Consider the following 27,323-nt stretch of genomic DNA (forward strand, 5'->3'; position numbering starts at 1 on the left):
CACACTGTTTTTATAATCCATGTCATTGGACTGTATTATTGAAACAGAAGAATCATATGCAAGGTTTAAAAAACAAAACACCTCTCTGGATGATTTCAAGATGATATTATAACAAATCTGGAGTTAACAAAAGGTTATGTAAAAATGAGGCTCCATTGGAACATTGTAATATTAAAAGATCATCATTATCCTGGAAAAGTTTTTTGTTCCTCAAATGCCTTCTTATCCCATAGATCAAACACATTGTCTGAAGCAGCCAAAAATCTACTATTGTGAAAGACTATGGTGTGATTGTTTTAGGTACCAAAGAAACTTATAAGTATGAGGAAAGGAAGCCAGGAATTCAAAGGTGTACAACATGATAGTCAGGCATTAGAAAGAGAATGAGAGAACAAAGCATCAGTGCATTGATGATATACTACCATTCTTTCAAGAGCACAAAAATTATTGCTACAAGCTGTAAGATTAAAAATTTAATATTTAGATTGCAGTGTGCATCCTTTCAGGATACATGAATATACAACTAGCAAATCCAGATATTTGCTTACTAAGATCAAAGAAATGCTGCCAAAAGGCTTCCATCCACTTCTGAAGATCTTCTCTACTGTCAACTGTAAAAATCTGAGTGATAGCTTGTCCAGCAACAGGGTTGATGACAGAGAAACTATGGATTCTTTTCTTGGTATCCTTATCCATTGCTCGAATTCTGGTTTCCTAAAAATTAACACAAAATTGGTAATTTTCAAGAGGCTATTTCTGTAATGACCTAACAAATTTTTTTTTTGCTTGGCTGCCATATTTATACCAGATGTGCTATGACACTATTGCTGATCATCTAAAATTTAAAATATCCAAATTCGAGGATTTTCATCATTCAAACCCAAGTATAGGCTTATATAAAACAATGCTGTATATTAAAAAAAATTATGCTTCAAAGCATGCTACATTTAGTACTTATACTAAATTACATGAGATTAAAACATAACCTCTATTTTGATCTATCTCAGTTTAAGTGAGAGTTTGCTGTCTTTTATACACGTCTTAAAATTTTCAATAAAACAAATACAGCATGTCATAACCGTAATGTAGATTATATGTTAACTGTATTTCCAACAGTAATATAACAGCAGAATCAGTAAAGTGTTTCTTACTCCAATATTCATGCATATTATATAGTGTTATCAGCTAAAACAGTAAAACTATAATTCAGTGTTTACTGCAGCAAAACAGTTAGCTTTTCCTCATTAACATTTATTTCACATGTAACATTCATTTACAAAGCTCATAGCTAAAGATCCATAAAGTAATATAACCCTCATAATGCTAAAATTATTTCATTTTAAATGCTGAATACAATCTTCTACAGCAGCCAAAGCAATGGTTCCACTGATTCTGACAATCTCAAACTTATTTCTGAGCGGTTGTAGGTGTGATATGTGATGACACCCATTGTGCCTACATGTAGAATAGAAGAAAAAAGTCTGTTCCCAAGTCACACACAGGTTCTGCCATGACAAATGGCAAGCCAGCAACTACATGTATTTTAGACCAAGAAATTTGTGGGAATAAAGCATGGAATAGAATTATTTTTTTATTATACAAAGATAGAGATTTGGCTTTTACATTATTCTAAGGCACTACTGCCCAACAGAAATACAATTCAAGCCATATATATAAAATGTCAACTTTTCAGAAACCACATTTTAAAATGTGAAAAAAAACTGGTAAAATTAATTTTAATGTGTTTTATATAAATCAACACAACCAAAATATTATCACTTTAGCATATAATTGATTTAAAAAATTGGGATTTTTAAATTCTTTTCAGATTAAGTCTTCAAATTCTCATTTATATTTTCCACTTAAAGCATATCTCAATTTAGATGAGCCACATTTTAAGTGCTTATCAGCCACTGGAGACTAATGGCCACTCTGCTATACAGATATTCTGGCTGGCAGACAGCTGGTTAACTGGAGGAAGAGCATTCTTTACTGCATACAGAGCAAAGAGAGCAAATACAGTCACAAATCAAAACCTACATATACTATATAGAGAAATATAAAGAGTTAGGAAGTAAAGCTACATATTCCCTGAAAAACAGGTAAATACAGATAGGTGCACACCAAACAAGGGTACTTAAAGAACTTGGTGGAACCATGGAATTAAAAAGCAAGTTTATTTTGATGCAAAAAATTTAAGTCCACACATACACAAGGTTTTCAAAAAGTTCATGGAAAACCAGTTCTCATGTAATAGAATTCTTATTCAAAAACCGCAGATAAAACCATGTATGTTTAAAAAACAGAAACTTAACTCTAAAGAATAGAGCATCACTAAATAGAAATATTGGTGGCCATCTCTTGGACAGTCTACACTGTCACTGCAGAAATCTAGGAATGTTAAGTGTCTTTAGAGGATCCTAATGGGACTACGGCCAGCATCTTACATCTATCATAAGTGGGTCTTTTTATACTCCTCTGCCATGGTAATATGTTTTGAAGTAATTATTCATACAATATAGAAATATGCTGCCCTAGATGGCCTCCTTAGAATTGAAAGATGCATCTAATCACCCTCTTTAAATTATGAAGCTTACTGTCACCAGCAGAGAATGACTTAACTCTCAGAAGAATTTTTGATATTTTACTCTAGAAGATGAACTGACGGCTGAGTCACAGTGGGGGAGAACACTCTACTGTTGTTCATATTAAAAAAAATTTTTAAATGAACTATTGTTATTTAAAATTGTGCATCCTACAACCTAATTCCATCTTAATGCAAATTGTTGACTATATTTGTATTTAGGATTAAAATGGATTCAACTTTTAAATTGGAAAGTGTGACTTTTATAGATGAGTATGTGTGTGTATATATATATATATATATATCTCAAAGCATCATCTCAAGTGAAACTGCTATGTAGAAAATCTGATAAAACAGATCATTCCCATCCTCCTAAGAGAATATAATGCAATAATATGTAAATATTATACAATCTATTAACTATGATAACCATATATACCATTACGTTTTTAAAACAGGAGAAGTTCTTAAAAGGTGCAAAGAACATGCGGAATTTGAATCAATATATATAGTTTATCATACAAAATAATTTAATGAAAAATTTTTCAACTAAAAAAAAATGTCAAAACAGGCCGGTGCCGCGGCTCAATAGGCTACTCCTCCACCTGTGGTGCCGGCACACCTGGTTCTAGTCCCAGTCAGGGCGCCGGATTCTGTCCTGGTTGCCCCTCTTCGAGGCCAGCTCTCTGCTGTGGCCCGGGAGTATAGTGGAGGATGGCCCAAGTCCTTTGGCCCTGCACCCGCATGGGAGACCAGGAGAAGCACCTGGCTCCTGGCTTCGGATCAGCACAGTGTGCCGGCCGTGGCGGCCATTGGAGGGTGAACCAACGGCAAAAAGGAAGACCTTCCTCTCTGTCTGTCTCTCTCTCACTGTCCACTCTGCCTGTCAAAAAAATAAAAGTCAAAGCAAAAGTTATTAGAACAACTAAAGTTTCTGAGAATGTAAAAAAATTCATGCAAGTTGTTTTTCAGAATGGACAAATATCATTTATAATGCTCAGGTCTTCACAACTTACAGGAAATAAATGATTAGAAATGATCAGAAATAAATAAATAATTAGAAAACACTAAGTTGAATTTCAGGATTATCATCATTATAGATAAGGGAAGGATCTTCTTTTAGCAGAGTATAAAAACAAGGAACTGAGGCCTTACCCTCCACCCCAACTAATTCCTATTACCTAATGTATTATCTAGCACCCAGTAAGTGGCTGAAAAATGTTTAACGAATGAATGAATGACACAGAAAATTATAAACAGGCCTTGCATTGATAAGACTCCGATTCTAGAAATAATATCTGATACAACCCTTTAAATTATAGATGAGGAAGCACATGCTTTGAGAAGTGTTCTATCTAAGGCCAGAGTTTCCCATTTTCTTTTCGCTAATCCCAAAACTGACAGTTGATTTGAGAGTTTCTAGTTGACTTTATTAATTTGTAGATATATTTGAGATTATTTACTGTGAAACTGTAATCGCTCACTGGCTTGGATTTTGTCAATCAGTATGTTTGTAACCTTCCACTGTACCACACACTGGGGTTATAAAGAAAAGGCCAAGTGAAGTCAATGAAAACAATCTGAAAAGTCACTTTGGCAATAAAACACACTAAACTCTAAAGTCAAAGAAATGTTTTAGGTTTTTCATTATTTTGAATTAAAACTGTACTTTAGCCTCTCCATTTCTGTCCAAATGGAAAATTACTAGATCAGAACTAGATTTGGAAATAGTTTCTTATTTTCCCTTCGACTACACGATCTCACAAAAGTCTACCACAGGAACCAGATTATGGTCTTCAAATACTCTTTCTTACAAAAAAGAATCAGAGCTCTTGGGAGAAATGGCTGACTCCCAGCCTAGGTCAAGAAAGTTGTAAAATTAGATTCAGGAACATCTTGTCCTATCAGAAATGAAATATTACTAGCACTGTGTTAGGACTCAAGAGGCAATAGAAGAGGTACCCCCAAGTAAACATGGGACAATTGGAAGGCATGTTAAAATAACACCAGTTCCTAATCATCCAATGAAAAAAGGCTGTAAGCAATACTCATCTTATGCCTCCTGAGAAAAATATACAGTGCTTTTCAAAATGTATTCTTACTAACCAACTAACACAGCTGAACCCCAACCCCTACCCACCTCCCCAAAAATCTAAGAGCAAGGACAAGCCACAGATGCAATCAGCAAAATCCAACAATGGAAAGCCCTGTAAGATAAGTGGTCCAATTTCTTTAACAGGTAATTTGCATGCAAGTATGAGAGCAAGAGAGAGAAAGAGAAAAGCCGAAGAAGGGAGAGAGTGATTGAGAGTAGAGTTGCAAGTGTCAACAGATTAAGAGAGTCAGAAAAAATCTATAGACTGCAATACATGGCCCTTATTTGGAACCTGATTTAAAAAACTACCAAAAAATGATGAGACTGAGAAATTTGAACAGTGCCTAGATTTGATGATCTATAAACTACATATGACTATAAATAAACTATAAATTTTCTTATGTAACAAATGGACTATTTATAGGTAAAATGAAAATGTTCTCTATGACTTGCTTCAAAATAACTCTCAGGTAGAGGCAGTATGTGAGGATAAAAATAGGTTCATACCTATTGCATAAACTGCCTTGAAATTTTCCTCCAAAACTATATATATATATATATATATATAAAACAAACAAAAATTCAAAGTCTATTACTGCCTCTTTTTAAAATCTGTAATGCAATGAAAAGCTAAGACACTGTGACAAAAAAAAAAAAGACCTAAATGAAAGATCTCTGTGAGTGAGATCCCAGTGGAAAGAACGGGCCATCAAAGGGGGTACCTTTCTCTGAAGGGAGGAGAGAACTTCCACTTTGACCATAGCCTTGTCTAAATACAATCGGAGTTGGCGAACTCAAGAGGTTTCCATAGCCTTGGCAGCTCATGACAAGAGCCCTGGGTGATTACTGACATCATAAATAAGAGTGTCAATTGTTAAATCAGCAACAGGAGTCATTGTGCGCTTACTCCCCATGTAGGAGCTCTGCCCTTAATGTGTTGTACTATGTGAATTCACGGTATAACTAGTACTCAAACACTACTTTATACTTTGTGTTTCTGTGTGGGTGCAAATTGTTGAAATCTTTACTTAGTATATACTAAATTGATCTTCTGTATATAAAGACAATTGAAAATGAATCTTGATGTGAATGGGATGGGAAAGGGACCGGGAGATGGGATGGTTGCGGATGGGAGGGAGGTTATGGAGGGAAAAAGCTGCTATAATCCAAAAGTTGTACATTGGAAATTTATATTTATTAAATAAAAGTTAAAAATAATCTGTAATGCATATATTTTACATATTCCTCACAAACATGTTGTAAAAATAAATGAATTATGGGACAGGCATTTAGCCGACTGGTTAAAACACTGCAACCTCCATCATAGTACTTGGGTTTAAATCCACCTCTGGCCCCTGACTCCAGCTTCCTGGTAACATGGAACCTGGGGTGCAGCAGACAGGGCTCAAATAATTGCATCCTTGCCACACCAGGTGACAGATGTGGATTGAGTTGCAGGCTACTTGTTTTAGTCCAGCTCAGTTCTAGAAATTGTGTGCTTCTGGCTGGCTAATCCTCCGCCTTGCGGCGCCGGTACACCGGGTTCTAGTCCCGGTTGGGGTGCCGGATTCTATCCCAGTTGCCCCTCTTCCAGGCACTGCTGTGGCCCGGGAAGGCAGTGGAGAATGGCTCAAGTGCTTGGGCCCTGCACCTCATGGGAGACCAGGAGAAGCACTTGGCTCCTGGCTTCGGATCAGCTCGATGCACTGGCCGCAGCAGCCATTGGAGGGTGAACCAACGGCAAAAAGGAAGACCTTTCTCTCTGTCTCTCTCACTCTCTCACTATCCACTCTGTCAAAAAAAAAAAAAAAAAAATTGTGTGCTTTTGCAGAGTGGACCAGTGGATGTGTGTTCCCTCACTCTCCCTCTTTGTCAAATAAATAAACTTTAAAAAAGAGTTATGGGGCCGGCACTGTGGCACAGCGGGTAAAGCCGCCACCTGCAGTGAGAGCATCCCACGTGGGCCCCAGTTTGAGTCCCAGCTGCTCACCTTCCAATCTGCTTTCTGCTATGGCCTGGGAAAGCAGTAGAAGATGGCCCAAGTCCTTAGGACCCTGCACCCGTGTAGGAGACCTGGAAGAAACTCCTGGTTCCTGGCTCCAGATCAGCTCCGTTCCAGCTGTTACAGCCAACTGGGGAAGTAAACCAGTGTATGGAAGACCTCTCTCTCTGTCTCTGCTTTTCTCTCTGTGTAACTCTGACTTTCAAATAAATAAATAAATCTTTAAAAAAATAAAGAAAAAGAAAGAAGTAGACATAAGCTTTAAAAAAGAGTAATTTCCAGACAATTTAACAAAGGCCTATCACATCAAGTAGTATATTGACTTGTTTAGCACAGATTATTAAAATAAATGATAGTATCTAAATCAAGAAAAGACTATTGATCTAAAAAATTCCAATTTCTTTTCTATCTCCCTCTCCCTACACTGTCAATGCATAAAGCTTTGGCTAATAAAATGCCTTCTACAATATACAGGAGATTCATCTAAGTACCCTCATTGAGAATGTCCTGCTCAACAACAATCATAGTGAAGGTGTTTGAAGTTGAAGCAATCACTTTGAAGTAAATCACCCTTTCAAATTTGGATTGGAAAGGGGAGGGCAATAGCTTTTAGGCTTTTCTTCCCTTAATGTGACTATTTCCACAGATGGCTCCCTATGAAAATTAATGAACTGACTTAGCCTTACAGGAAATGCCATTTAGAAGGACATGAATTATAGTTAGGGAACAGATCCTGTGATCAACATAACACAACTATTATTTATAGACCTTAGCAAGTACGAAATTTATGTTTTCATATAATTTTTAAAGTGACATTAAACAAAATTATTATTTTCTAAGACAAGAGACAATCAAAAGATGAGGAACTCTGATTTCTATTTAATGTTTAACATTATTAAGCTTAGAAAGATCTTAGAGCCCTAGCACTGGATATAAAAACAAAAGCATTATTCTTAAATGTTTTACTTGGTCCTTCCTTGCTGTATCAGAAAATTCCAAACTAGTGTTCATTAAAAACTCTTCGTTTATTTAAAGAACATAATAATAGCATGCGTCCCTTAGAAATTTCCAAAGCAAAACAATTAAAACAACCAGCTTTAAAAGCCAATTTGAAACACTGAAGAGATGTTAACTTTTTTAAAATTTATTTACTCATTATAATTTTATTTTAAAGGCAGATAGAGATCTTCCATCTGCTGGTTTACTATTCCCCAAAGGCTGACAACATCCAAAATTAGGCCAGGTCAGACCTAAGCTAGGAGCCTGGAACTCAATCTGGGTCTCCTATGTAGGTGGCAGAGAACCAAATACTAGAGCCATCACTGCTGCCTCCTAGGATGTGCAACAGCAGGAAACTAGAATTGAAAGCAGAGCCAAGACTCAAACCCATACATTCTGATATGTGATGCAGGTATCCCATGTGGCGTCTTAAACACTATGCCAAGTGCCCAGCTCTTAGAGATTTTAAAAAGTCTGTGATCATTTACACTCCTCGTCTACTGTTGAGGAACAGTGTTTTTGTCTTTTTGTCTTCATACTATTTGTTCAACTCTTGACTTAGTGTAGGGTTAATCTTATAAGGTAAACTGAAAATAGATCTTTGTAAAAAGTCAGGAGTGGGAATAGAAGAGAAAGGAAACGGAGGGGATGGGACTGGGGTGGGAAGTATCACTATGTTCCTAAATCTGTATATATGAAATACGTGAAATTTATATACCTTAAAAAAATTTTTTAAAAAGTCTGAATTTACCATGATACAAATGAAAGTTTGGGTGGAGAAGGGAGGGAGAGGGATAATAGCAACTTCAATATACATTATCAATACCAAAACTATACAGATTCTTAACACCAGTTCCTTACTGTGAAAATTGGTAATTAAGAGATTCACAGGATGTACTATAGTGTATCTGTTTGTCATCACCCATGAAATATCCCAGCACAATTTATTTAAAATAAATTTTGCCGGGCTGGTGCTGTGGCTCACTAGACTAATCCTCTGCCTGCAGCGCCACACCCCAGGTTCTAGTCCCGGTTGGGGCGCCGGATTCTGTCCCAGTTGCTCCTCTTCCAGTACAGCTCTCTGCTGTGGCCTGGGAGGGCAGTGGAAGATGGCCCAGGTGCTTGGGTCCCTGCACCCGCATGGGAGACTGGGAGGAAGCACCTGGCTCCTGGCTTCAGATGGGTGCAGTGCTGGCCGTGGCAGCCATTGAGGGAGTGAACCAAGGGAAGGAAGACCTTTCTGTCTGTCTGTCTCTCTCTCTCTCTAACTCTACCTGTCAAATAAAAAATAAAAAAAAAATTGTATATTTAAAAAAAATAAATTTTGCCAACCCTCCAGATATCTTTTATAGTTCAGAATAACTATAGAAGATACATAATCCTAGAAGTTTTAGACTGAAAACACCACAAGATACACAGCAGACTCATAGAATGGCAGATGTCCTGAACAGCACTCTGGCCTCAGAGTCAGCCCTTAAGGCATTCGGATCTGGCTAAAAAGCCCATGAGAGCTTCTCAGCCATGGAAAGCCAAGACACTCTGGCAAAGAAAAAACAAAAAAAAAAAAACAAAAAAAAAAACCCTAAATGAAAGATCTCTATGAGTGAGATCCCAGCAAAAAGAACGGGCCATCAAAGAAGGAGGTACCTTTCTCTGAAGGGAGGAGAGAACTTCCACTTTGATTATGGCCTTGTCTAAACAAGGTCAGAGTTTGTGAACTCAAGAGGTTTCCATAGCCTTGGCAGCTCATGACAGGAGCCTCAGGTGATTATTGACATCATAAATAAGAGTGTCAATTGTTAAATCAGCAACAGGAGTCACTGTACACTTACTCCCCATGTAGGATCCCTGTCCTTGATGCATTGTACTATGAGAATTAATGGTGAAAATAGTCTTCAAACAGCACTTTATACTTTGTGTTTCCGTGTGGGTGCAAATTGTTGAAATCTTTACTTAGTATATACTAAGTTAATCTTCTGTATATAAAGATAATTAAAAATGAATCTTAATGAAGAAGGGGATAGGAGAGGGAATAGGAGATGGGTTGGTTTGCAGGTGGGAGGGTGGTTTTGGAGGGAACTGCTATAATCCAAAAGTTTTACTGTCGAAATTTATATTTATTAAATAAAATAAAAGTTTAAAAAAAAAGAAATGTATAACAAAGAAAAAACAACACAGAAAGAAAATTTGAGAAGAATGAGGAAATTTGAAAATGGATTGGATATTAGATACATTAAAGGAATTACTGCAAATTTTCTTAGTTGTGATAATGATATCGTAATTATGTATATACATTGTGTGTTTGTATGTATGTATATATATACACTTTCCCATTTTTAAGAGTTAATATGTTGAAGTATTTAAGAGTGAAGTGTCATAATTTAGAGTCCTATATTCAAATGACTAAGTGAAAAATCTACATAAGATGACAAAGCAAATATGACAAAATTTTAACTCCTGAATCTAGATGGTAAATATGAGCATTTTTTTCCTACACACCTGCAACATTTTATAACTTGAGATAAAAAAAACAAAAACAATTACTGTAATTGGAGAAATAATTGTAGAATAGTAGTGCTTTAAGAAGTAACCAATAGAGACAGGCATTGTAGAATAGCAGGTTAAACTGTCACCTGCAATGCCAGCAACCCATATGAATGCAGGCTTGCGTCCTGGCTGCTGCACTTCTGACCCAGCTCTTGCTAATGGCCTAGAAAGCAGCAGGAAGATGGCCTCTGTGCTTGGGCTCCTCCCAGTCATGTTGAAGACCCTGCTGAAGTTCCAGGCTCCTTCATGACTTCCACCTGTCCCAGCCCTGGCTGCTGTGGCCATCTGGGGAGTGATCAAGTGAATGGAAGATTGATCTCTCTCTAACTCTGCCCTTCAAATAAATAAATAAATAAATCTTTTTTTTTTTTTAATAAGTAACAGATTTCTCAGCTGGGGTAGCATTAAATTTGAATAAGAATAAGAAGATTAATGACATTTACTAATAAGTAGGATGTTTTCAGGTGAATAGATATGTTCAAAAGAAACATTAGTTAGAAATGGAAAGAGAAAATTTCTACAAAGAAAAAGAGGAATCAGTGCTGGAAAATGGAAAGAGTTTTTTTTTTTTTTTAATTCAATGGGTTTTTTTTTTTTTTTTAAAGATTTTATTTATTTGAAAGACAGAGTCACAGAGAGAGAGAGGTAGAGACAGAGAGAGGTCTTCCATCTACTGGTTCACTCCCCAGATGACAATTACCGGAGCTGTGTTGATCCAGCGCCAGGAGCCAGGAGCTTCCTCCAGGTCTCCCACATGGGTGCAGGAGCCCAAGGACTTGGGCCATCCTCCACTGCTATCCCAGGCCATAGCAGAGAGCTGAATTGGAAGAGGAGCAGCTGGGACTAGAACCGTCGCCTATATGGGATACCAGCACTTCAGGCCAGGGCTTTAACCTGTTGTGCCACAGCGCTGGCCCCAGAAAATTTTTTAGTTTCATCTTTGAAATTAACAATTCAAGTGTAGTGATTCACTTCCTAATTTAACTTTAAAATTCTCTTTTGTGCTTTAAGCAAAAGTCATGCACAATGGAAGAGATACTTAAGTCATAGGGGCAAATACAGCCGACAGTGTTCCCAAGTCTAAGTGTATACAGATGGCTAGACCTGAGCATGCGTACATGTCAACTGTGGAACAACTGCTGGGCTTCCTACATATGCTGATTCAGTCATCTAAACCATGGCATAGACTGCCTACAGAATCCATCAGTTGCCTGCCATCAGCCTTTAGCGCCACAAGGAAAATAAATTAATTAAAATAGGTCAGCTTAGATCATGGAGACGCTGTCACCACTTTCCTTGAATAAGGTCCTTGTAATTGGACAGGAAATACAGATGCACTGGCTATATCGACAGAGGAGATTAATGATGAACGTCCTCTGGATCCAGTGCTGTGGCTCAGTGGGTTAAACCGTAGCTTGTGATGCCAGTACCTCATAGTGGAGGGCTGGCTTGCTTCACTTCTGATCCAGCTCCCAGCTAATGCTCCAGGAAAGGCAGTGGAGCATCCCAAGTACGTGGACCCCTGCCACCCACACAGGAGGCCTGGAGGGAATTCTTGGCTCCTAACTAAGGCTTGCATCAGACTCTTATGGCTGTTTTGGGGGTAAACCAGTAGATGGAAGATCTCTGTTTCTCCCTGTCTCTCCCCCTCTCAGTGATGCTCTGCCTTTCAAGTCAATAAATAAGTCCTAAAAAGAAATAATAAACATCCTCTTAAATTTAAATGGCCGAGTCAACATCTACTGTCAACTCCAGGTCTACTGTAGCTTCAAGCTCAGAAATTTATTCAGAGTTATTTTTTACTTTCAAAACGAATTCAGAGCAGATATGGAAATAGGAAAAAGCCTAATTTTGCCCTCCAACCTAGTCTAGCAACATGTCTATAAGAAAACAGAAAAGCAGATCAAGAATTTTTATCCATTTTTCCCCCACTCATTAGAAAAAGAAAGCCATACGCTTTTCCTTACTGCTTGTCAAGTTCTATCTGATCTCTGAGCCTATTTCTTCACTATAAGACAGAAATAGTATACTACACAACAGGGCTGTGACATCTGCTCTGCCTACCTTAAAGGTATGAGAAGAGTAAGATGAACACCTCAAAGACTGTCTTCAAATAAAACAAATGATTTTTCAGCCCTTAAGGCATTCAGATCTGGCTGAAGAGCCCATGAGAGTATTTTAGGCATGGAAAGCCAAGACACTCTGGAAAATAAAAAAAAAAAAAAGGACCTAAATGAAAGATCTCTGCGAGTGAGATCCCAGTGGAAAGAACGGGCCATCAAAGAAGGAGGTACCTTTCTCTGAAGGGAGGAGAGAACTTCCACTTTGACTATGACCTTGTCTAAATAAGATCGAAGTCGGCGAACTCAAAAGACTTCCATAGCCTTGGCAACTCATGACTAGAGCCTAGGGAGATTACTGACGCCATAAACAAGAGTGTCAATTTGTTAAGTCAACAACAGGAGTCACTGTGCACTTACTCCTCATGTAGGATCTCTGTCCTTAATGTGTTGTACTATGTGAATTAATGCTATAACTAGTACTCAAACAGTATTTTACACTTTGTGTGCCTGTGTGGGTACAGACAGATGAAATCTTTACTTAATATATACTAAATTGATCTTCTATATATAAAGATAATTGAAAATGAATCTTGATGTGAATGGGATAGGAGAGGGAGCGGGAGATGGGAGGGTTGCAAGTGGGAGGGAAGTTACAGGGGGGAAAAGCCATTGTAATCCATAAACTGCACTTTGGAAATTTATATTTACTAAATAAAAGTTAAAAAAAAACAAATGATTTTTAAAATATCCCATGTTTAGATTACATTTTAATTGTTTATGACTGTCCATATTCTATAGTGTGACATTTCAGGGAAAAAAATTGCTAGAATTCCATTTTATCACCCAGCTATATACACATTAGACAAAATCTCATGTTTAGAGCACTTGTCAAAAATATTTCATCTCAATCTAATGAAAATTATTCACTTGTAGTTTGGGGACAATTTAAGAAGGGAATTTGCCTGAATTTTCAATAATGTCAATGAAATGAAAGACCAAAATAAGTAAAGGCAGGAGGTAAAGGGTACGATTCAGATGAAAGCAAACAAAAATCACAGTGACCATGTACAATTCTGGTCCTTGATGGAGTCTTGGATCAAACAAGAAATAAAAATTAGAACATTCCAGGAACAGCTGGGGCAGTTTGCTCTTAATATTAGTGTCACACCAACAACAAATCTGAGTGTAAGGATAATATGGTTATGAAGAAAAATGTCCTTGGTTTTAGGAGAAACACTCTGAAGTATTCAGAGAAGAAATGTTATGCTGTTTGAAACTGATTTTCAAATGGTTCAGAAAAACATTGTTAACTAGAAAGAAAGCAAATGTAGTAAAATGTTAATAGTAGCTAAGGAAGGCTAGGTGAAGGGTATACAAGACTTTATTATTCTATTCCAGCTTTTCTGTACATTTAAAATTTTCAGAGACCGAAATGTGGAAAAGTGGGAGGAAAGACAAGACTGTAAAAACAAAATAAAACAGAACAACATACTTAAAGTAACAAAGTTAAATTAGTTTTTTAGGACTTGAAAAAATATTATAAGGGTAATGAAAAAGCATGTTAATTTTCAACAGATAATTTCATAAACCTAATTTTGTAAGACAAAATAAATTCTCTATGCAACAATATTGAGGTATTGTTTGTACACTATTTAAGAGCAATGGTAATCTTTCTAATAAACAAAATAAATTATGGACCTAAATTATATAATAAGAGGTCTCTCTGAGAGGTTTCTTTTAGATAAAAAGCAGTATAACTTATAAAAACAGGACCAAAACATTATTGGAAAAAAGATTGGAAATGAACACAACTCCTTATAGACGAGCAGTCTGGTAACCAGACAGAACTATTTCTAGAACAAAACTATTATATAAAAACACATGTAAATTCACATTTTCTTTCTCTCTGTTTTTTTGTTTGTTTGTTTATCACTGTTGTTTTATTTACTTATTTTAAAAAATTTTTATTAACATGTAGATCTTATTTACCTTTATGGGGCACCAAGCAGTATTTGAACAGATACAATGTAAAATAATCAATCAGGCTATCAAAACCTCCACCCCCCCCAGGCTTCCTCCATGTTGGAAGTCTACCAGCTCCTCTCCTCTAGACATTCTGAATGGGGCATAATACATTATTGTGACTTATAGTGGCCCCACTGTGCCATCAAACTCTAGAACCTATTACTTTCTATCTATGTTTTGGCCCCCTTCATCTAACCTCCTTCTATACTCTTTCCAGCACCTGAAATTTTTCTTTAAAAAAAAAAAAAAATTCAAAGACAAGTAGAACATGTATATTTAACAAATGTGACAGACCATATTTTGTATCATACACTTCAATTCAACCAATCCAAAGTAAACAACTAGAAACAATTAGGTACAGTCTATAAGCAGAAAACATGGTATTTTCTCTAGAATTGCCACTAAAAGTATTCTATAAAAATCCTCTAATAAACATTTGATTAGGCTAACAGATGAGGATAATTTAAGACAGTTGGATAAAAGAAACCAAGTCTGCCTTATTTCCTATAGAAGTTTAAGTGAAAGACTCAAACTAAATGTTAGCACTCTCTTTGTATCATACCAACAACATATATAACACAGATCCATTTGGCAGACTCTTTAGGTGGTGCAGTGCTTCTTTTTTCATGCAGTAAAGCACTCACATACTCTAACTATTGTCAGGCTTTCCTGTCCTGACAGAAGATTGGACAAGTGCCCACCAATACCATAAGAAACCATAAAATATAGACAGGAATGTCTGTTTATGGGTTCATTTGAATAGTAACTAGAAAGAGCATCACTGTAACATGACCTAACAATTGATGTTTATAAAATCTTTTAAATCAATTTATTCATGAGAAATTTAAATATCCTGTTAATGTAGAGTTACATTCCTGCTTAAAAACCTATTTACTGGTATAGATTTCCATTGTTATGTTTTGTTAGGAAATATACAGTCTTTCCATTAATGGATAAGCTCTGAGAGAAAAATGATAGATCAAATTATCTTTATGGACTAACCTGTTTTTAGCAATCTTTCCCATTTCTTTATGAGATGGCAACAATATGAACTGTATAAGCAAGAATAAACTTAAACAATGATGAATTTACTTTCAAAATAGCAACTCATTTACCTTGTTAACAGGCACTACCAAAGTTGGTTCCACTTTAGCATCAATTTCTTCTGGACTGTAAAAGCAGTACAGCTTCCCCCCTCTCAAAACACAATACAACCTTCTCCAACTAATGAGACCTTCTACCATTTGCTGAAAAAAGAAAGAAACTATCATGTTCAAATCATTATCACCTTAACTCTAAATTCAACAAGATATTGAAGTTATCAAAGTTAAATTAGATTTTTAAAACTTGTAAAATGCAACAGAATTACCCATTAATTTGTTGCACAATAAGTCTAAGTGCCCAAAATCCAAGAGGAAGTTAATACCATAAGTTTGGAATTCTAAAAAGCATTAAGCAAAACGAAGGTAATGATTACCACATAACTCTTACACACATAAAATCATAAATCAATGCAGTTTTTAAAAAGCTAGTCTATTAAAAATTAGTGCTTAGAATTCCACAGCAATTCATCAAATGACTCAGAAAAACTATAAAAATAACTCTCAGTGTTCAAAATACAATTTTCCCTTACTGTTCTCAGAACATTAGAAAATGTTGACTAACGTAAGAATGCAAATTTTCTTTCCTCCTAATGGAATCTTTTAGAAAAAGCTATTGATTCATTGAAGCCACAATTAATTATTTACTGAATATAAATAACTCTGGTTATAAATAAGTCAGGAGTAGGTGGCACAGAGGCAGCTTTGCAAGCCCAGAGGCCTAACCTGTGCCAAAGAAGCCTGCCAGAACGGCCTGTACGTGAAAGGTGTCGCGCACTCCTCACCAGTTCCACGAGGAGCTCCTGCCCCGGCTCACTTTCCAGCTACGTCTATTAACCATGTAGAGGGGCTCGGAGAGGTGGCTCCAGGGCACGGGCATGGCATTAGAACCCTCTCCTTGCCACCCCTGCAACCTCCACCCCTCCCCAGTTTATGTCGGGTAATGGTCAGAAAAATCACACTTAAAAAAAAAAGACCTAACAAAAACACCTTTCAATATGAGAAGGTCAAACAACTGCTCCTACGTTAAGATTGAAAGCGGTGCTACAGCTGCTGTAGGGTATGGACGGGTCCTCTGACCTGCTGATTAAGAAATCCTGCAAAGGCATCCTCAGCCATACAAGCTGGCTGGGCGACCAATCGGCAGCACATGTTGCCATAGAGGGGAAGCCAGAATGAGGACTCCTCTATGGAAAGGAGAGAAGAAAATTAAGTTACAAATATAAATTTATGTTAAGGTCATCACACATTGTGGTTATTTTTCTTGTTACAATTTTTTAACTTATACATGAACATACTTTAAAATTTTTATATAAAGGTTCATCCTACTAGAATACCAATACAATATTTAATGACAAAATCAAATGAGAAAGCAGTGAAGACAGCATGATATTAAGCTGATAGCTAACAGCATGCTATCACTTGGAATAAACATGGACCTTTTAGTATCTTGATCTTATTTGATCTTAAAAGTAATTACTCAATGGAGATAGTTCAGGAGATATAAGTAGCCTTGTTTAACATTAAAAAACATTCTAAGAAAATGATCTATCTGTCAAATTTTACTTCTTGCCCCCTCACTATAATAATTAGCAAAGTAATCCTCCAAATAATACATCGTTTCAGAGAACTTTGCCCTTCCTGAAGTCACCCTTAAGCCCTAGAAGTAACCCCCCAGATGGGCATCTGTACAGGGCTGGAAGGTGAGCTGTGGTGTGCTAGGGCAAGTGCTGGGACCAGGCAGGCTGAGGGGAGGGGGGGGAGGCAGCCTGCATCAGGCATCAGAGCTGGAGTGGGCCTAGGGGACATCTCACCGGGGCACAGCCTAGCATGGGGAACCTGTTCTGACAAGCACAACTGAAGAGGGTGTGTGGGTAGGGCAGCCTAAGAGTGGGGTATTATATCCCCAGGGAGATCTGTACTCAGGGGCAGGAGGGTGGTGAGGAAGCTATCCAGGCATGGGGCAAAAAGGGCACCTAGGCTTCCTTGGAGGAATGACTGATTCCATGAGCTGGAATATTCTGGGAGGCCACCGAGCAAGTGCTCAAAGAATGATGTTGTAAAGACACAGAAGTCATCTCAAATGGGTTCCCACTGGCCCAACTGGGGATCATTAGAACCTCAAAATAAACAATGTTATTTATAGATTATGATGCCTCGAATAAAAGAGAAAGCATGAGTCCATACTGACATAAATAAATCAATGAATAAACTGAAAATCTTATAAGAAATAGTGTACTTGCATCGTTTCAAAGCACTTCCTGCTCATCAGACATATGTATTGATTACAAAAAGGGAAATTACAAAAAGGGAGTAACTTTACAGCAGAGAACTGTGGCCAACACCACCTTAATCAAGTGATCAAAATGAATCTCAAAAGGAATGGGATAATTAAGTTACATGCCGCATGATAAGATGCAGTGAGAACGCAGCGTCACTTCTGCGATATTTCTGCCAAAAACAAGTATTCTGAATCTTACTCAGAGAAAAACATCCAGGAAACCTGAATTCAGGGACTTTTAGACAAAGAAGCCAAATACAATCTTCAAAAACATGCAAGGGTCATGGTAGTCAAAGAAACGCCGAGAAACTGATCTAGACGGAAGGAAACTAAGGAACATAATCCAATGTAAAGCGTGGTTCTGCACCAGGTCCTTCTGCCATAGAACGTAACTGGGACAGTGGGCAACACCCAAAGGAGTCTGAGGCCCAGCTGGCAGCAATGCATTAATACTCACTGCCCAACTTGGATAGTATGGTGATGCAGCCAGTTGCAGAATACACATATTAACATGTTTGGGGGTAAGGAAGCATCATGTAAGCAACTTGCTCTCACATATTTTTGGGGGGAGGAGGCAGTTCTTGACATTCAACTTGCAACTCTTCAACAAATACAGATGGTTTTAAAAAGTTCTTTCAAAAATCATCAAGATACCCCTTTAATGTAGTATATATAACCTCTCTATAAGTAGGTATTAACGCCATCCTTGCATGGAAAGAAAGCATATGCAGCAGGGTGTACATACAATTCTAATATATGACCCTTAGTTCATACTGGCTCTCCCAAAAATGACAGTTAAGGTTTTCACTTCACTCCCTCTTGATAGCGCCTATAAAAGGGCTAGCCACTGACTGTAATTATTATTTACCCAAAAGCCTTAGTAACTCTCAAAAAAATACTGTTTTTGGTTAAAAATAAAAATTTGTTTTAGTATAAACATGCAATGTAGCCAAGGTTTGGTACCCGAGTTAAAGGAAACAGAACAACCCAAATGAAGAGTACAAACAAAAGCAAGTTTCGTTTCTTTTTCTTTAAATAATTTAGCTACCAAATTCTACAGAATACCACACAATAAATTTTCTGGGACTATTCCAATCTTTTAAATTAATACCTTTTTGGAGCCCACTACACTACTGTAGTGTAGTGGGTTAGAGTCCTGACTGCTCTATTTCTGATCCAGCTCCCGGCTAATGTGCCTGGGAAAGCAGAGGAGGATAGTCTAAGCCCGAGCAGTTGGAGGCCCTCCACCCATGTCAGATACCCAGATGGAGTTCCAGGTCCCTGGCTTCAGCCTGGCCCAGTCCTAGCCATTTCGCCCTTTGGAGAATGAACCAGTAGATGGAAGATCTCTCTCTCTGTTTCTCCCTCTCTCTAACTTTGCCTTTGAAATAAATAAAACAAATCTTTTAAAATAAATCAATTAATCCTTGTTAAATCTGCTTTTAGAAATAAAAGGCTTGAGCTGAGATAAAGGCATAAACTCAATGCACACAATGATTCCAATGATTCCAAATGCAGACACAAACAAAGGAGAGTTACCTTTCCTAAAATAGGCAAGAAATGAAATAAAAATTCTATAAAAGCATGCAATTGCCTAGTACATAATTCACAAATCTCACTTTGTGAATTATGAATGTAAAGTTGAAAATCAAATTTCTTTATATAGGTCATTCCAGATTTATGAATGGCTGATGTTTTAAATATCTCTATGTTAGTTGCTTTTAAGTTAGAATACACTTCCTAAAGAAACAGAATCACATAGTGATTAGATTCTCAGATGAGTTCACATTGTACAATCAATAGTGTATCTGGAAACTAAATACCACATCTAATTGTGCTTCTCTGGTAAAATAGCTCAGATTGCATGGCATGCAAAGGAAAAGAATATTCATTCCTAACTATAGTCCTTGCAAAGGGATACTGGATATAGAACTCTCTCCACAGACCCTCTGCCACACACGCTGCCATCACCCATCACTTCTATCCCATATTTCTTTACAGCCCAGGACCACTGTGCAGTACAATAGTCATGGTTCCTCTGTACTCCAAATAAGGAATACTGCATCTAGGATGGCTACTTACCCTGACAGTCAATTTCTCGTGTTTAAAAAAAATAACAGCTCTCTTAGGCAGAGGGTTGTTACAAAAATCAAGTAAGAAAATGTATACAGGACATCTCTCTTTTTGTCTGCCAACAGAGCTTCTCATAACTTCTTAACCCAGGGCAGTCTTACTCCCCAAACCACAGCATTTCCATTTCTCACCGCTGCCTCTCAGTTCTTGTACAATACATTAATCAAAAATACTTAATTCTTTTCTAACCAAGGGAGGTATTAGGACAAGATAAAATGAAACAGGAAATGAAAGAGCAGTTTGATTTTTCATTACTTAAAGATTTTATATACCTCATCCATAGTTTGAAATGGGGAAACAAAAAGGAGTTTAAAAATTACAACAACAGAAACAAAACACAGGCTAGAGGAAGAATGCAGATAACATCTCAGTTCCGCTCGAGTCAATCTTCAGGTCGTTTCTTTATCTTATAAGAAGTATAAGAATTTCTTGATGGCAAATATAAACCTTAAGATACCATTTAGGCTGATTCCTTCAACTAGCAAAAACAATAAAATTGAGTTATAATTTTGAAAAATCTGGTATCTCCTCTTAATTTTATAGTACACACTGGTATAACTTTACTTAGAAAAACTATATTAACATATCTGTCAATGACTAGATTAGAGGGTAACTTTTTTCTATATAAAACTGCTTTTTCTTCTTTTTCAAAATAAAATTTACTTAAAAATTTGAATGTATAAACACTTCTAGGAATATAATATTACATAAAATGAGGCATATAGTTTGCTATATCTTAAATTTGTTCCGGGAATCTACATGTTCCAATGTCAATGGCGTTGGGGTTTTACTGTTCCAAGCACAGGTCTTTTCATGGTTTTGATACACATGTATTGTGTCTCTCTAAGGGGGGGGGAGGGTAGAGAGAGCATGCAATATTCTCAGACAATATTGTGCCGAAGGAGAAATCAGTAATATCTTAAAGAACACTGAAGATGAGTGAAGGATCCTTGCTAACACTGATGTTCCTTTTGGGAATCTTATTCCTTTCTACTATTTTCCAGCTGATTGGTCAAAAAAGAGTGTGGTCTTCCATCAACCCCATTATCTTCACACATCACAGTTTTTGGCTTTGGGTATTTTAATAGTAAGCATGCTTGACAGCAAAGCAAGCACAAAGACTGCGGTCTGAGCTGCACGGTCTGATGTCTGGCTGGCCCACCTGCTAGCTACTGGATCCAGCATGCTACTTACCAGCCATAAAATGTAAATAGTAATGAAATGAGGAACTTGTGACTGTCACAGAGCAAGCCAGTGGTTAAGGCTAGAATATAAACCCAAGACTGATGACTCCAGAGTCGCCACTATTAATCCCTTTCTTATAATACATCTCACAGAGTTTAAGAGTAAAAACTACTTCAGAAGTGTTTAGGATAGTTTCTGACACATTGCAGGCACTCAGCACATAGTAGTGGTCATCACTAATTTCAGAGAACTCACACAAATGGGCGAGCAAAAAACTTTACCAGATTTCTTGGTAATACTGATCATGCAAATACCATTGCAGATTTCAGGTTTTGGGTGATGGCAGGCCAGACTGTTCACATTAATCCTCTAGCTGAAAATTATGAAACATGCTGAATAAAATACAAAAGAAATTTTTACAAAGCAATAAAGCAGTAACATGGTTATAAGAAATTACCAGGACAAACTAAAGATAAATGAGGACCAGCAAGCTAAGGAAGCATGAAAGCTGTGTTTGTCTTGAGTTTCTATTTGATGATTTATGTTATATTTGATATAATTTATTTGAATTTATATTCAATAAATATATTTGATATTTATACTGATAATCACACAAGAAGAGAGAAGCAGAAGAGAAATCAAAGCTGGCCTGCTCAATGTGAGCAGTTTAATTGGAGTGTCTCCTCCTACTAATATGATATCCCAAAGGGGTCAGCCACAGTGTACATGAACATGAACTAGAGACTGTACATGTCTGAATTATTAGATACAGACTACAATACAACTATATTTACTCTTGTTAAAAGATAGTAGATGATATTAACAATGTATGCCAGGTATAGAAAGTGCTATATCAAGGCAAAAAAATCAAATAGAACCACAAAACCTGAAGAACACAGTAAATGAAATGAAGAACTTAGTATTCAGGTTTAAAAGCAAATCGGACAGAACTGCAGAGAGAATAGGGAAATGGAAAACAGGTGGTAAAAAATATCCAGAGAAGCACCACAGACAGACCAAACGATGAAAAATAAATCAAGAAGCGCAATAAACAGAGAATACAAAGGCAAAAAATTGAATACAGATTTAATAGGCATGCTAGAAGAAACAAGAAAATGGGGAAAGCTTTCTGAAAAGGTGAGATCTGGTCCAACCCAATGAAACACACCAATAACATTTTAAAGAAGCTCAAAGAACCTCAGGCATTACAAATAAAAATACAATCAATGCCTACTATGTTATAGCAAAACAAACAAATTATATTACAGACAAACAGAAATTAAAAAGATGATTTTCACAGATGACACACTGACAAAGGATTCTCAACAACAAGTAGAAGCCAAAAAAAAAGTGGCATTTCATATTCAAAAAGGAAAAAATTAAAACCACCAAACTTCTGTATCCTAGAAAAAATATTTCAAAAATAAAGCAAAGTAAATTTATCTTCAAAGAAAAAGAACCAAAAAATGTGATACCAGCAAAACATACTAAAAGAAATTCTAAGGGTTATAATTCTAGCAAAAGAAAAATAATTCTACATACAAAATATATAATGCACATAAGCATGTAGATAAATCTAAAGAAATAGTTATCTTTGGAAATTTGAAAAAAAAAAAAACAAGACATATAAAACAACAGCACATAGGTCAGGGAAATGGCATCTAACTGTCCTGGAAGTCTTTGAGAAAAAGGTCAAACTACCTTTTAATTTCAGACTTTGCTAAGTATAATTAATGAAGTTTTTACAGCTAATTTCTAAGAGATGAGAAAAAGAATGTGTAAGTTTAATTAGGGCAGGGGAAATGTAAAATGAAAAAAGTAACCAACAACAATTTAATAGATAGAAAGACAGAAAACACAGGTTATCACTGTAAATTTAAACCAAAATATATAGCTTTTTGACACTACATACACAAGGATTACAAGGTGAAGCCAAAAACAAACAAACAAACAAACAAACTAAAATCGAATATAACGTTGTCTGAAAAGGCATGCCTATAACACAAAAAAGTGACAATCTGAGGTAAAAGAGTAGAAGAGAACACACAACTTAAAAATTATGTGCATCAAATTACAAAGGTCCAATTATATACAACAAAAATAGACCTAACTATGAGACTACAAAAACCCACAACCATAGCAGGAAATTTTATTAAACCTCTTATACTGATATGGAATATGTAGGCTAGAATCAATATGTCTAATGAATAATTAGGATATACAGAATACCCTAGTCAATAATGAAATTGATCAACCTATTGCAAGAATGATAGTAAGAAAACTAAGGTACCAAAAGTCAATACCAGGAATGGAAAAATGGGAGCAATGCTACAGAAAATCAATAGATAGAAGCTACTGTGAAGAACTTGATGCTTACACATTTCAATTTTTAGATCAAATGGATATGTTTATGAAAACATAACTAAAATTGACTCAAGAACAGAAAAGCTAAAGAATCCTGTAACTGGGGCTGGCGCCATGGCATAGGAGGATAAGCTTTCGCCTGCAGTGCTGGCATCTTAAATGGGCACTGGTTCAAGTCCCAGTTGCTGCACTTCTGATCCAGCTTCCTGCTAACACACCTAGGAAAAGTAGCAGATTTGGCCCAAGTGCTTGGGCTCCTGCACCCATGTGGGAGACCTGGAAGAAGCTCTTGGCTCCTGGTTTCAGCCTGGTACAGCTCTGGCCGTTGCAGCCATTTGGGGAGTGAACCAGTGGATGGAAGATTGATCGATCTATCTTTCTTTCTCTCTCTCTCTCTCAAGTAAATAAATCTTAAAAAAAAAAAAAACTGTAACTGTTAAAACAATAGTTGAATTAGTATAAAAGGTCAATATATATAGTGAAGTAAGTGAAATATTATAAACAGTGGCATGCACACAAACTGAATGATGAAAAGCCCATTCCTAAGAAGACATACTATGATTCCATCCACACAAAGTTCATACCAAGTAAAACAAAATTATTTTATTTAGGGAAGCACACACCAGCTGGTAAAGTTATAAAGAAAAGCAATGAAGCCAATACCATAAAACTGAGACACATTTACACCTAGGGTAATTGAGAGAAAGTAGGATTGGTAATATTCTATATCTTGACAAAAAGGTGGTTATGTATCTCATAATTATTTGTTAAACTGAATATTTATAGTCCATGAACTTTTGTCTATCATTAATATAATTTTTATTGTGTAACTTAGAAAATATCAATGTAATGCATTTACCATATAATTTATTTTGCTTCAGAAAATGAGTAAAAATAAATACAAATCATAGTTCCAAACTGCTTTACCAACATTGCTTTTAATTTTTTGCCACAGATGAAATAATCTTGGAAGAGCAGAGACTGCTCACGCTAACTTTTACAAATCTTCCTCAACACCTTTTTTACTTTGCCACACGTTTCTTTGGATTAACTGTCACTACCATTATCATGCAGGTAGAAAAGGGTTAAGATTAATTTAGCTCTACCAACACAAGAACTGGCTTCTTTGATTTCAAATTTAAAATAAGACAGATCTTTGATTTTGAGTCAGGGGAGTGGTGAAGTCATCAATTTCAAGTCAAAGATAAGGAGTCAGCACACTGAAAACCTTCCTATTCTCAGCTAACATCACAGCACAGAGAAAGGCAAATGAACTTTTTCTCCTTTGGGGAGAGGGGACAGACATTTGAAAGAACCTATAAAATCATTCATTTCTATATTATTTAAGTCAATATCCACCTCAGGGGAATATAATACAATTAGAAATTTTATTTTATTATATACAGACAACATATATAATAAGTAAAAGAGTTAGCACACTTACCATTTCCATTAATAGCCAGATTATGGGTCTTAAAGCTGTCCTCTGCACTTTCCAAGGTTAGAGTAGTATAAGCCAGCAAATGATATTTTGCACCACTTAGTAATAAGAAAGAAGACAAGTTGTAAGTATTTTCATGTTTTCTATTACATAAAATACTTAGAGGTTCAACAACAACAAATAAACAGATTTAAAAATGGGAAAAGGGTGTGGGCAGCTTTTAGATCTGTATAAAAGTGTGTTGTGATGAAGCAGCAAAAGTTGCTCATGCCCTCCTCCACCAGGGTGCCTAGGTTCCATTCCAGCTCCAGACTCCAGCTTCTAGTAGTGTTGGCTCAGTAATCGAGATCCTGTCACCCATGTGGGAGACCTAGATTGTGTTCTGGTTTCTGGCTCCAGCCTCTGCCCATCCAGCCCTGACAGCTGTGGGCATTTGGGGAGTGAACTATAGATGGGAACTCTAACTTTGGTCCGGCCAAAATGCAGAGAAAGTGGAAACTTCGTGTATTGCTGTTGGGAATGGAAAATGGTGCATTACTGGAAAGCAGTATGGTGGCTCCCCAAAAACACAGATGCTACCACTCACATATTTACAGTCAATACAAGTTATTAATCAACTGGTATGTTTACCTCTATAATGTTTGTCAATAAACTCTTCATATTGACTTAATTCACACAAATGTTTCTCTGAAGGACCTCCTTTCATTCATTAAGTATCTATTGAACAGCTAAAATGTCAGGTCCCAGGTAAACTCGGACACTCAATAGTAAACAAAGTGCAGATTCAGATGCAGGCAAGAGGGAAAAAAAAAAGAATAAGCAGAGGCATAACACAAGCAACTTTTTCTATGAAAGAAGCAAAGAGAATAAGAAAAATGAGGACCTGTATTAGACAGATGAACTGGGGAAGGTGTCTGAGGAGGTAGAAGTTGTGCAGTCATACAAGCATCCAGTCAAGCCAAGAACACAGGCACACATTCCAGTCAGAGAGGCGATATGGGCAAAAGAAAGGATGGAAGAAAACCGCTATGGCCAGGGCCCAGTGAGCAAGCAGAAAAACAGTGCAACACAGGGCTGGAAATATAGCACCACACCTCCTAACTGTAACAACAGTGCTCTTAAAAACAAACAATCTATTTACTCTACACAAGTGGTAGGAGACAAAACATGTTTTATAACTTCAATCTAATTTAAAATATAGTTTGGTGTTTTTTTTTTTTAAATACTTCTTTCTGTGAAATATATATTATCACCCTCAATTTTGCCAGTTTTCCAAGCTGAAGATGTATATTTATACACTGAACAATAATATACTAAACAGTTATCAAGGAACATAAAATCAACTAAGAGGCACAGCAAAAATCCAACAAGAGGAATTTCAGTAGGCTAAATGCCACAAATAAAATGAATAAATGAATCATATCAGGGAGCATACTAAAAATTACCAAAAATGTTCACTGTCTTCTTTCAGATCCAACAATACTTTATGATGATATTTCAAGTTACTTCATTTTTAAACCATGACTAATTACAATGCCAATGCTTCCAAAACCAACAATGACCTCACTGTTAAAACATTCTTGTCAGGGTAACATTTTCTTTCTAAAACATTACACTCATTCCTTTTAGCCAACCTTAATACTGAGTTCCCCAAAGTTTAATTAGCTTCATTCTTCTATCAAATAGGCTAATTGTTTTAACACTGTAGGGTTGTTGGTGGTAAAAATTTATGAAAATAGATGACTAGTTAAATGATGGTAGTCTGAAAAAATATACTCTTGTCAGGAAGGTTACAAGTCATATTACTAGTGAGCATGTATATTGCTTTATATGTGCAAATTTTGGTTGAAGACTAAAGGCTAAATAAAAACATCTTCACATTGAACTAGATCACTATTAAAGATGAAATTGATATCTTATGCATGCTGATTACTAGTACCATTCTCAAACTCCTATCATGGCAAAGTAGTGAGTTATGGAAGTATCAGGACTATGTTTCAACCTGGAAATAGAATTGTTTATTTAAACATCAAAAATAAATAGTTCCACTAACATATTGTTAAATTAAAGTAGCTTCCAGTAAATCTTTTCCAAAATCTTAATGTGCAATGGTTTTTAAGATTGTCTCAGATCTAAGGGGGAAAAAAACTAAGGGTTCCTTTCTTCCTTTTAATACATTTACTCATATAATGGGAAGACATATCTTCTATGTCTGCTTTTCAGACTGTGGATTGAGATCTATTCATGGGTCATGAAATCAATTAATTGATTTCCAAACATTAGACTTAAAAATGCAAAGTAAGAAATATCTGATAGCTCTACTGTAAATAGTAAGGGTTCAGTGTTATTTGATGAAACCTATCTGCTTGTATAGCTGTGTGCACTCAGTCATAATGTAAAACATAGTTCTTAGCATGAGTCTCAATCAAAATAGATTGAAAGCCACTATGCTAGAGCGCCAACATGTATTTCACATGTAATACATTGGACATGAAAAGTTATTT

At 36.4% G+C, this 27,323-nt stretch overlaps 1 protein-coding gene across 3 annotated transcripts in view; it reads right to left on the reverse strand.

Moving 5' to 3' along the window:
- RTKN2 (rhotekin 2) overlaps positions 1 to 27,323 on the reverse strand; it is a 71,685-nt gene that overhangs the window by 13,544 nt on the left and 30,818 nt on the right. For all 3 annotated transcript variants that reach the window (XM_062214738.1, XM_062214737.1, XM_062214739.1), the window contains exons 7-10: positions 24,823 to 24,917; positions 16,496 to 16,602; positions 15,431 to 15,562; positions 549 to 714 (exon numbers count right to left, since the gene is read on the reverse strand). In XM_062214738.1, coding sequence (XP_062070722.1) covers positions 549 to 714; positions 15,431 to 15,562; positions 16,496 to 16,602; positions 24,823 to 24,917 — 500 coding nt within the window. The remainder of the gene's footprint in view (positions 1 to 548; positions 715 to 15,430; positions 15,563 to 16,495; positions 16,603 to 24,822; positions 24,918 to 27,323) is intronic.

The sequence above is a fragment of the Lepus europaeus genome, chromosome 17 (genome assembly GCF_033115175.1).
Source record: "Lepus europaeus isolate LE1 chromosome 17, mLepTim1.pri, whole genome shotgun sequence".
NCBI classification, from domain to species: domain Eukaryota; kingdom Metazoa; phylum Chordata; class Mammalia; order Lagomorpha; family Leporidae; genus Lepus; species Lepus europaeus.